General features: G+C 36.3%; 1 protein-coding gene across 1 annotated transcript in view; it reads right to left on the reverse strand.

Moving 5' to 3' along the window:
- The window catches only part of SEPSECS (Sep (O-phosphoserine) tRNA:Sec (selenocysteine) tRNA synthase), a 38,383-nt gene extending 26,611 nt beyond the window's left edge, over nt 1-11,772 (reverse strand). Inside the window, exons 1-6 of the mRNA XM_010839920.1 lie at nt 11,584-11,772; nt 10,079-10,233; nt 8,204-8,322; nt 7,731-7,889; nt 5,122-5,275; nt 900-1,002 (exon numbers count right to left, since the gene is read on the reverse strand). Of these exons, the coding sequence (XP_010838222.1) occupies nt 900-1,002; nt 5,122-5,275; nt 7,731-7,889; nt 8,204-8,322; nt 10,079-10,233; nt 11,584-11,697 (804 nt within the window). The 5' untranslated portion in view covers nt 11,698-11,772. The remainder of the gene's footprint in view (nt 1-899; nt 1,003-5,121; nt 5,276-7,730; nt 7,890-8,203; nt 8,323-10,078; nt 10,234-11,583) is intronic.
- Nucleotides 11,773-12,320: the final 548 nt, after the last annotated feature.

Consider the following 12,320-nt stretch of genomic DNA (forward strand, 5'->3'; position numbering starts at 1 on the left):
CTTTCTTATCTCTCCTTGCTATTCTTTGGAACTCTGCATTCAAATGGGTATATCTTTGCTTTTCTCCTTTGCCTTTTCCTTCTCTTCTTTCACAGCTATTTGTAAGGCCTCCTCAACCATTTTGCCTTCTTGAATCTCCTTTTCTTGGGGATAGTCTTGATCACTGCCTCCTGTACAATGTCACGAACCTCTGTCCATAGTTCTTCAGGCATTCTATCAGATTTAATTCCCTGAATGTATTGTCACTTCCTCTGTATAATCGTTAAGGGATTTGATATAGGTCATACCTGAATGGTCTAGTGGTTTTCCCTACTTTCTTCAATTTAAGTCTGAATTTTGCAATAAGGAGTTCATGATCTGAGCTCCAGTCGGCTTCCAGTCTTGTTTTTGCTGACTACATAGAACTTCTCCATCTTTGACTGCAAAGTATATAATCAATCTGATTTCGGTATTGACCATCTGGTAATGTCCAATGTTGTATTAGTTTCTGCTATACAATGAAGTGAATTGGCTACATATAGCCCCCCACCTTGGACCTCCCTTCCACCTCCCACCTTGGGTAGGATGAACTGAGAGACTAGGACGGATAAATACACACTACCAACTACCATGTGTAGAGTAGAGAGCTACTGGGAACCTGCTCTATAGCATAGGAAGCTCAGCTCTGTGTTCTGTGGCAAAATATTTTTATATCCGTTCTGAGCATAGCTATAGTCCAATGCCACTAGCAACAAATAATGACTTTCACTAGTAACTACTGGATGCAAATTCCTAATGCTCCATAAAAATGAAGATGCTAAACTAACTGTCTTTCTATATTAGGTTGCAAGAAAAACAAAGTAATAATCCCAAGTATGTTAAAATACATTTTTTCTTGACATATCTTTTGAAGCTCTTACCTGCTGAATGAGGTGCATGCACTTTGAAGATTGCACTCCATAAGCATTGTTGACTATATGTGGAATGCCATAATTAGCACAAATCACAGCCAGTTCTTCTAACCTATAAACATATTCAATAGAAAGATGTATTCATACTCTGCCTTAATAAACTACAAAAAAAGTTTTAAAATTTAAGTTATCCATATGGCAACCCACTCCAGGATTCTTCCCTGGGAAGTCCCATGGACAGAGGTGCCTAGTGAGCTATAATCATGGGGTCACAAACGACTTAGCGACTAAATAGCAAAAAAGTATACTAGGGGAGAAAATGACAAACTGAAATTTTTACAGCAGTATCTCAGCATATAATTTGGCACCTTTAATATACATAGTAGGTACTTAGGGATAAGCCTGAAAAAGCTTTTAAATTAATGTTACCAATAAAAATAAGAAAACAAGTGTTTAGAAAAATCTATATAGACGGTAGCTTTTAAATCACTTGAAAATTTTCGATATAAAAAGCAAGAAGCAGATTATTTATACAGTTCTTACAAGGTTGAGATGCTCATTTTTAAATGCTTTCAGTTGCTTATCACTCCAAAGCTAATATCTGCAAAATAATTAGCATATCTTGAAATCCTAAGAAGTCTCATATGAAGCATCTCATAAAGTAAAAAATACATTTTCAAACAGACTTTAATGTATTAAAAAATACAGAACATTAAACTACTTGAGTACCAAAATAACGTTTTCCAACAACTTGGATACTAAAGAATCTTTTAAATAGCTGCTGGTTTAAAATTCACTCTTACTTTTTCATTTGATACTTCTCATATTAAGACAATCTGAGAGTCTAACTTTATGCAAAGTAAGGTAATAAATTTCAATTGGAGTGTAATAAATAATGCTCTTTTGTAAAACTAAATACTACTTGTGACTGAGGTCATCTCTAACAGAAATGTCTTCATGCTATGAAGCTAAAACAAAACCTTATGGCTTGATAAAATTATTAAAAAATGCTCTCTACAATATAAAATTTGAAAGCAAAGCATGTTAAAAGAAAAAAATTCTTCCCCATAAGAATGTATTATAAATATATAATAGCTTAACTATCTATTTATCCATAGCACATTTTCCTTTTACAGTAGATGTACATTAATATGTTTTTAAACTACAAATAGGAATAACATTATTCAACATCAGAAGTTTTCAATTTATATCCCTAAAGTTTTGTTTTATGAATTAAAAACTCATTTTATCACTCATTTTCATAAACCTCACAAATCAAGGCAGAAAACTAATCAGATGTTGTTTTTAACAAAAATAGACCTTCCGGAATACACACAAGTATTTTTTTTATAAAAGACACTTTCACATGTTTGTATTTTAATGAAAGTATTTCTTAATAACGGAACAAACTTCTTTTAGAATAAAGCATCATAATAACAAAGTACTTTAAAAAAAAGGACTTGTGAGTAGTTTTAAATATTCTGAATTAATCAAATTGCTAATATTTACAATGTGTATTAAGAGGGCAAGGAGAAACAAAAAAATATTTTTGACGTGAATTGGACTGTATTCTAACTCAGAATCCAATTTAAGTTATCAATTTAAGAAATGATACTTTAAAAAAACATTTTCTTTGATTTTGCTCCATAATACTGTCCAATTAATAAAGATAATATATACATTCAAATTAAAACTATAAAGGAATTAAACTTAATGTAAGGAAATAAAAATGTATTTTTAAATTTAATAAAATCAGAAATTCAAACATATTACTAATAACTGAGCATCATCATATTCCTAAAGTTCACTCTAATCAGGAACATTCATTATATAACACCAATAACAGTAGCATTTAACATAAGAATAAACATGAGAATTCTGACTGAAAAAAAAAACCTGATTTTTTCTAAAGGATAATACACACAAAATGTACTTATCCTATACCAGGTAATAAAGTTATTCAAAATGATACAGATGGCCAACAGGCACATGAAAAGATGCTCAACATCACTAATTATTATAGAGATGCAAATCAAAACTTCAATGAGGTATCACCTCACACCACTCAGAATGGCCATCATTAAAAAAATCTACAAATAATAAGTGCTGGAGAGGGTGTGGGGAAAAGGAAACCCTCCTTCATTGTTTGCGGGAATGTAAACTGATGCAGCCACTATGGAAAAAGAGAATGGCGATTCCTTAAAAAAACGAAAAATAGAGTTGCCATAGGATCCAGCATTCCCACTTCTGCACATACATGTAGACAAAACTCTTAATTCAAACAAACACATGCATCCCTATATTCATAACGAGGGCTTCCCCAGGTGGCATTAGTGGTAAAAAAAAATCTCCCTGCCAACGCATGAGACACAGGTTCAGTGTCTGAGGTGGGAAGATTCCCTGCAGTGTGAAATGACACCCACTCCAGTATTCTTCTTGGATAATCCCATGGACAAAGGAGCCTGGCAGACTACACAGTCCATGGGGCCACAAAGATTCAGACACGACTGAGTGACTGAGCTATATTCATAATGGCACTATCTACAATAGCCAAAACATGGAAGCAACCTGAATGCCTACCTATAGGTGAATGGATAAAGATGTGGCCTATATATACAATGGAATACTACTCAGCCATAAAAAAAGAACAAAATAACACCAATTGCAGCAATATAGACTGACCTAGAGATTAGCATACTAAGTGAAGCAAGTCAGAGAAAGAAAATTACAATTTGATATCACTTATATGCAGAATTTAAAATGATACAAATGAATAAACTTACAAAACAGAAACAACTCACAGACACAGAGAAGAAATTTATGATTACCAAAAGGGAAAGAGGGTGGGGGAAGGATAAATAAGAAGTTTGGGATCAGCAGATACAAACTACTACATGTAAAACAGATAAACCACAAGGTCATACTGTATAGCACAGGGAGCTATATTCAATATCCTTTAATAAATCCTAATGGAAAAGATATAAAAAAACAACATGTATATTATTTTTATATGTATATGTATAACTGAATCACTTTTCTGTACACCAGAAACACAACACTGCAAATCAACCATATGTCAATTTAAAAAAAAGTCAAAATGAAACAAAAACAAAAATATCCTCACAAAAATATCCTCAAGGACAAATTATCTATAATAATGCAAATATCCATATGCTGTTTTTAGAAATGTAATTTATTTCCATCACATTAAAATTTTTCTAGATAGCAAAAACATCAATGAAGAAATAAAGATGTTTATTTAATATTTCAATACAAATTTAAAATTTGATAAGTAATGAATAAACAACTCAAGCATATGTAACATAATCTGAAAACAGCACTCAAGCTCATGAATGAAGCAAGTGTCTTAAAAAAGTCTTAAAATCTGCCTATAAAGAGCTAACATGTATTCATTATTGTCAAATCACGTGACTTCATGAACTAAAATCAAAGTGTAACTTGATGCTATGAAAACAGTCCAAAGTCAATGTAGTTTTTATAAATTATTAGTACTTATATTAAAAATGTTAAAATGAAACAAACAGTTGCTGTCAAAACTAGAAATATATATTACTATACCTAAGCCTACCACATTTTCAGAGCAAAAGCTTGTGGCCATCCTTTAGTAAAGGAAACAGTTGCCATTTTTAAACATTTGCATTTTCTCTAAATGCAAGGATAATTATATACCTAACTGTATATCTGGGTTAGTCTTCCAATTTATTTATTTTTTAATTTTTATTATTCTTACTTTACAATATTGTATTGGTTTTGCCATACATCAACATGCATCAGTGGACAATAAATAATCCTAAAATTTTCTGTTTAAAATCTGTTATTATAATGCTGATAGTTTCTATATATGAAAACAAACTGTAAGATCAAGTAAGTGGAGATGGCAATAAAACCAAATATGTAAATCCAAAATTTAGCTTAGAAACTTCTATTAAATAATGACAAAAAGGATGCTAGAAAGCCAGAAACATAATGAAGAGCAAGAAAACAGATGCTCTGAGTCTTTTCAGGTGATAAAAAGGGTCTCCACTTGGTACTAGTTGCTTTTCCTTCTTCTATATCATATTTTTATTTTCTGAAGCCATTATGTTGTTTCTTCAACAGTCCATTCAAGTAGCATTAACTGCCAAATGTTACTTAGACATCTCTCAGAATTAGTATAAGTGCATTTTAAAGACTGATGAACAGTGAAAGACAAAGTTCACAAATCATTTACCTATCAGGCACCCTTGGAGCAAAACAGGATGTGGTAGAATGAACACACAGAACGTGATCAGGCCCAAGTTCCTGGACTTTAGCCTCCACTGCTTTCAGGTCTGTGCGCAGCTCGTCACCTTCTAAAATGTTCTCTATCACCACAGGCTCAAAACCTAACCAAGTCAACCAGAAACCAAAATGTTAGAATAAGGGGAGATCCTGGACTCTAGGAAGCAGTCCTATTCTATACAGAACTCTTAAATATTTATTTTGGTCAATGGACCCTTCTCTAATATAAAGACCTGGCTTAATACTGGCATGAGGCAAAGGCAGGTCAAAACAATGTGAAGGACAGGTAGGATCACAAATCCATTTAATATTTTGATATGACAAGAAAGACTAATTCTGGGAAGAAACGAAAACAAGTGTTGAATAGATGCCTAGGAAAGTAATAACACAGTCATTGATGACAAAAGAGGTCACTGAGCCCTGTTCAATTTCAGTCCACCAAAAAGTAAATCTACTCAATCTCTGGCAACACAAGTTTTATTTTAAAGTACACTTTATTTCAGAGATGAACAAAAATAATACAATTCAAGTACTGGAACAAATCACAATCATGCACTTAATGTTTTACCTCTAAAGAAAAATAAAACACATTTTAGGAGACCCATCTCATAGCTTGTAACAGCCTTCTATAATTTAAATATAAAAATTGTTTTGCACATAAAGTTATTATGTACTCACATCTTAAGTCTTCCCAAATACCAGATCTAGCAGTAGGCTAGATTCATGGATTTAAAAGCTATAAGGGATTTAGAAACCATTTAACTCAACTTACTCATTTCAAAGATAAGGGAGCCAAAGTTTAGGAAGATTAAGTGGCTTCCCCAAGGTCACACAGCAATTTAAAGCAGAGTTCAGTGCAAATAGTTTTCATTTCTGTTTTAGAATCCACAACAAGTTGTCTGCATTCTACCTACAGAAATATAAAACTTCAGCCACTATAAAATCATCAATTCACATGCTGGTCCACAGAAGTCTAGACTTCATATCTAAGCAGCTACTAAAACAAAACTTTACTTAAATAAATAACATCCTAAGGATAGCTAATTTTCCATTATCAAATTCTCTAGATTCAACCCTATTTTTGCTTTCAAACAACTACAATGCAAGTTTGTGTTGTTTTTCTATGAATACAACCATCTTGCTTCCTAAGAACATAATGTAGTCCAAATCATAACACCTTTTGGAAAAAGTTTCCAGTTTTTCAATATATCAATCTTTCCATAAGTTTGGTTATCAGATTTTTGGTTAATAGTTTGCAAATTAACAGACTTGACAGATTTATGCCAGTTAAAAGTCTATTTCTGCTATATGACCTTATTATGAATCCCTTTACCCGAGTTTCTTTAGAATTATTTAAGCAGTTTAATTACAGTCCAATACTGTTCATTTCATACAACAGACTGAGGTCATTCAAAAATAACTTTAAATTCTCAAATTTGACTTGTCCTAATCAGGAAGCCAAATACTAAAATGCCAATTTAAAGTTTCTTCTCATCTATACTCAGTGATGTCTGTATTCCTGTACTTTGATTCATGGTAATTATTTATAGGTATTCCACTCATGTACATACAACAAACATTCCTGAAGCACCTTGTATGCTCCAGGGATTATTGCCCGCATTTCATATGTTATCCCATTTAATCCTGAAAACAATCGTAGGTAATCATATCCCCATTTTAAAGAACGGGGGCATAAAATGCAACACTTCCACTTCTTGAGTGTATACTTTTCAGAATTCACAGCAGGGACTCAAACAGGATATGTATACCCATGTTCTTAGCAGCATTATTCACCATAGCCAAAAGGCGGAAGCAATCCAAGTGTCCACCAGTAAATGAATAAACAAAATGAGATATATATATACATGCAATATGCACTCAGGCACGCGCGCACACACACACACACACAATGGGAGTCTTAAAAGAAGAAGGAAATTCTGGTACATGCTATAACATGGATGAACCTTAAAGATATTATGCTAAGTCAAATAAGCCAGTCACGAAAGGACAAATAGTCTATAATTCTACCTATATGAAGGACAAATTCATAGACAGAAAGTAGACCTGGGGTGGAGGGCAGGGGAGAGTTATTGTTTAATAGGTAGAGTTTCAGTTTAAGAGGATGAAAAAGTTCTGTAGAGAGATGACAGTGATGGTTCAAACATGATGAATGTACTTAATATCAAGAAACTATATATTTAAAATCAGTTAAAATAATAAATTTTGTTATGTATGTTTTACCACAATTAAAAAAAAGGAATAGGAACAGGTTTATTTGGTAGCTCAGATGGTAAAGAGTCTGCCTGCAGTGCAGGAGATCCAGGTTCAATCCCTGGGTTGGGAAGATCCCCTGGAGAAGGAAACAGCAACCCACTCCAGTATTCTTGCTTGGAAAATCCCATGGATGGAGGAACCTGGCAGGCTACAGTCCATGGCGTCACAGAGACAGACACGACTGAGTAACTTCACTTTAGTTTCTTTTTCACTTATTTGCCTCTATATAAAATGTTTAAATTTTCTGTGGTATTGAAGACATATATGCTGCTTCTCTTTTTTTACCTGCAGTGATCATGGATTTAAAGCAAGACTTCTGGTCTATTCGTGGCCATATAATATACTTTGCCTTTGGTCTTCTGTGTCGCAATGTTAAGAAACACAGGGTTAGACTCATACCAGTTGCCATTGGAACTACAAAGCAGCTGGTCACTGTATGGACACCTACAAATAAGAAGAAAAACAGAAATTAGTTATTCCATTGAAAAACTAGCATCCTTCTTAAAGAAATTATATACTTCTATCAAATAAAAGAGTTATAGACTTAATACTTCTTCTGTATTCCTGCTCAGGAAGCTCACTGCTAAATTCATCCTTCAGGCTTATGGCTCTTATTTTCCATCTTATTCTAAAGGTTTTATATACATCTTTTCAAAAGCCATTTATACTCCTTTTGGAAAGAAGCATTAATAAAAGAAATTAGGCAAAGGTTTGTGTGACTGGTCAGCCAAAAGTATTATGATTAACACAGTACATACCAGCCAATTTTATGATGTCCAGTACCAAAGAATTGGTAATTTTGTTCAAAAGGCTAGAACCTGCAGCTTTGGGTTGCACAGCAGAAATATCACCTGATCGTCCAATTCCATGAATGAACCTAAGCAAAAAATGGGCCAACAACTGGACAAAAATGTTCAGTGTTAAGTAATCCACTGTATAAGTATACAAATACAAATAACCAAATAAACACTATATTTGACTATTAATAATGTGGAAATATCTAGTTAAAACAAATTCATCAATTATGCTGTGGTTGCTAGTCTTCAAAGATGGCTACTATTGATTTCTTTTCTCTCTATGCCCATATGCCACTGCCACACCAAGAGATGGAGTCTAATTCCCCAGATTTAATCTGGGCTGGCCTCAGTGATTTGTTTGGTCTGGAAGAATCAAGCAGACATGATGGTGTGGAACTTCTGAGCTAGGTCATAATAAGTCTTAAAGCTTCTACCTGGCCTCTTGAAGGGTTTGCTCAAGGGGAGGTTGGGGAGAGGAGGAGAGGGTTTCTCTCTTCAAATCCAGTTGCCATGCTGGTGGAAACCCAAGTCAAGCCACTTGGAGAGGCCATCTCAATTCCCAGCCATCTAAGTGACTGAATTTGGATAAACTGCCCAGTTGAACCTTCAGATGACTAAACTCTCAGCTGGACCGTATACATGAGAGACCTGAAGCAGTAATTACCTGCGGAGTCCAGGTAACCTGTAGAACTGTGAGAGACAACAATAAGTGACTGCTTTAAGCCACTATGTTTTGAGGTGGTTTGTTATACAGCAATGGAAAACCAGAATATATGCAATACTAACTTATCTTCTTTCTTTCTATTTCTCTAATCAGAGCAGTGAGCTAAGTTCCAACAGAGATGAACTGATGTTTCAAACATTGCCTTAAGTTTAGAAGAATTATATGCTCCTTAGCATAAAATTAGTGTACAAACCATTCATTTTAAATTTGATTTATCATTTATAGTTGCCTAGATTAGAAACTCTGCACATAGGAATTATCACAGAACACTAGTGTCATACTCCATTACCTCTGCAACCTCAGGTACAAAGTTTTTTTTTCTTTTTTTAACATATATTATCAACCGTGTTATCAGCTTATTTTTAACCATGAATTTTTCATCTAGTTCATACATTTGTTATCATTAGCTTTGACAATAGTTTGGGCTGAAATAAAATTCTACTATCCCGAGGAAAATTTCATCATGATTTAAAATCATGGAACACATGAGTTTTAAAGAGTTTACCTATTTTTCAAGGAAAAGTTGGAGAACAGAGAAATCATATTTCAAACCACTGACAACTAAATCATTGTCAGAATTGATGGAATAATGTTTCTGAAATAATACAAAAGAAAAAAGTGATTTAATGACCTGAAATTAAATATAATATACCTTTCCTACACCTACTGCAACAAAGCAGGATACTCATATAATGGGATTCAATTTAGATGTGAGTGAATGATGGAAAGTTCTATCCATATAGCATTCTATTAAAAAAATTTGCAATGTTAGAAAAGAAACGTGGAAAATTATAAACAACCCTAACACTTTTAAAACTCTTATAATCAAATAGGTTAGGTTAAACACTGTTAACACAACATACAGCCAGTATTTTTAACAACCCAGACCTGACAGGATAACCACCACATACTAGAACTTTTACCCTACTGTCTTAAAAAACACCTATTCAGATAAATTGTTTCCATCTCCCTGTTGCAGCTAGTTCACATGTCCATTTAAACAAGAAGTAGGTTACAAAGGAACATTTTATAATTTAATATTATTAATACTGCCACCATGGTTTTTAACAAAGAAAAAAGAAATGCTTTGTACTTAAAAAAAAAAAACATACCTGTAATGTCGCCGAGCAACTAATGCAGATGCCACTCTTCCTTCCCTTTCTCCCACACCACAATTGCCCAGGAAATTGTTGCTGTCCATAACTGCAAGTTCATGTAAAAAGAGTTCAAGTGTACTTTCATCCCAACCATCCTCTGGACACTTGCCCTTAAAAAAGGAGGGGAAAAAAAGCTTATGACTATATTAAAAAAAACATCATTCCCTAGAACTCTACTTCAACGAACTTCAAAACTTTTCCATGCAAATTCTGCCATGCTCCTTGCTTTCTAAAATTCAGACATGAATTCAACACTATGAAGAAACCCTCAGGAGGCAAAATGTTTGTTACAATCCATTACAATTATCTACAGACTGGTCCAAGAAGTGATGATAAATGCATACAATGAGATTTACTCAGGTTTAAAGCTGTAACAAAAGTAACTGAAGGCAAATAAACCTTATCTTCAACTAGGATTTTTCAAACCAGGGTGTTAAAACTGGGGTTGCCAAACTGTACTGAGATTAAAATTCAGGATGCTGGCAAGAACCAGGAGAACTGTGAAGTTCCTCAGCAATACTTGTTGTGAGTTAGCATGTTGTTCAGTCACTAACGGGTCCGACTCTTTTGAGACCCCAAGGACTGCAGCACTCCAGGCTCCTCGGTCCTCGACTATCTTCCAGACTTTGCTCAAATTCCTGTCCATCCCGGGGTGTTACCTAACCATCTCATACTCTGTCGCCCCCTTCTCCTTTTGCCTTCAATCGTTCCCAGCTTCGCGGTCTTTTCCAATGAGTCGGCTCCCTGCATCAGGTGGCCAAAGCATTGGGGTTTCAGCATCAGTCCTTTCAGTGAATATTCAGGGTTGATTTCCTTTAGGATTGACTGATTTTAAGTGCCTTGTTTTGTCGCTAAGTCCTGTCTGACTCTTTGAGACCCCACGGACTGTAGTCCGCCAGGCTCCTTTGTCCATGGAGCCTGGATTGTCCAGGCTAGAAAATTGGGAGTGGGTTGCTATTTCCTTCCTCAGGAGGTCTTCCCGACCCAGGAATGGAACCCACGTCTCCCGCATTGGCGGGCGGATTCTTTGTCACCAGGTAAGTCCTTCCAGTTAATTAACCTAAGTTTATTTAAACATCACGTGTTTCCTGGGAGTAGTGAAAGTTGGAAGAGGCGAACTTTGCCCTACCCGCAAACAAAAAACTAAATCATGTGGCCCCTCCCCCTCGCTTCTCCAACCCGAAGTTAGGGGAAAAAAAAAAAGGAGGGGGGGGGGGTCTCAAAATCCCGAAAACCTCGTATCCCCTAAAAACGCTGGGTTTTGCAGCACTGGCGAAGCTGAGAAGGACCTGAGCGGTGCAAGCCGGTACAGGGCAATGCCAATCTGCGACAGGGTCTGGGGACAGGGTTCAGACAGCAAATACGAGCGGGTGGGGCATGTCCTGGAACTAACAGGGGCGCTGGGCGGAGCCGGAGCCTGGGGGGCGCGGCGGTTGGGGAGGGATCCCAGAGCCCAGTACCTTCTCCAGAAGTAGCCGCATGAGGTGCTCGTGCGAGCGGCGGGCCTCACAGCCCTGCCGCACGTAAGCCGGCGACACCAGCCGCTCGCCCGCCGCGAAGAGCTCGCGGTTCATGTCCGTAGTGGCGACAGCTGTCGGAGACCGGAGAACAACTGACACACAACAAATACACCCCGGAACCAGGAGACGACTCACCTCCTGGACGGTACGGGAAGGCCTTGGGACAAAAACCTCCGTCTCGCTCTCGCACATGCGTGAACCGCTCCTAATAGTGTGCCTGAAGACGAAGCATTTGCGCCTGCGCAAGGGTGTAGGTCGTTTGGCAGGCTTCAACCAGTACAGGAAATTAGCCCTGCCCATAGATATGAAGGAACGACTTTGCACCTGAGAGCAGCGGCTGAGGAGATTCAGGGCCAAGTGAGTGTCTTCCCTGAAGAAAAAATTTCCTAGGTTACGCTGTATTCCAGTCCTGTTGAATGGTGAGATATCTGAGTCTGCTCTTCAGCCTTACTCAGGCCATGTTTCTCAGATTCCAGACCCGTTCATCCCTTCCTTCATAGATCTCAACATTGACAGTTGTCTGGAAACCCCATTTGAAATAGCAATGCCCCCACTCCTTTTCTCCTTTGCACCACAAAATTTTTGTCCATAACACTTATCATCCACCTCCTGATGAGACGTTTATAACAAACATACACATACACACACGTACACCCAAAAGAATGTAAACCCTCTAA

This window comes from Bison bison, unplaced genomic scaffold (assembly GCF_000754665.1).
Source record: "Bison bison bison isolate TAMUID 2011002044 unplaced genomic scaffold, Bison_UMD1.0 scf7180017864136, whole genome shotgun sequence".
In the NCBI taxonomy this organism is placed as follows: Eukaryota; Metazoa; Chordata; class Mammalia; order Artiodactyla; family Bovidae; genus Bison; species Bison bison.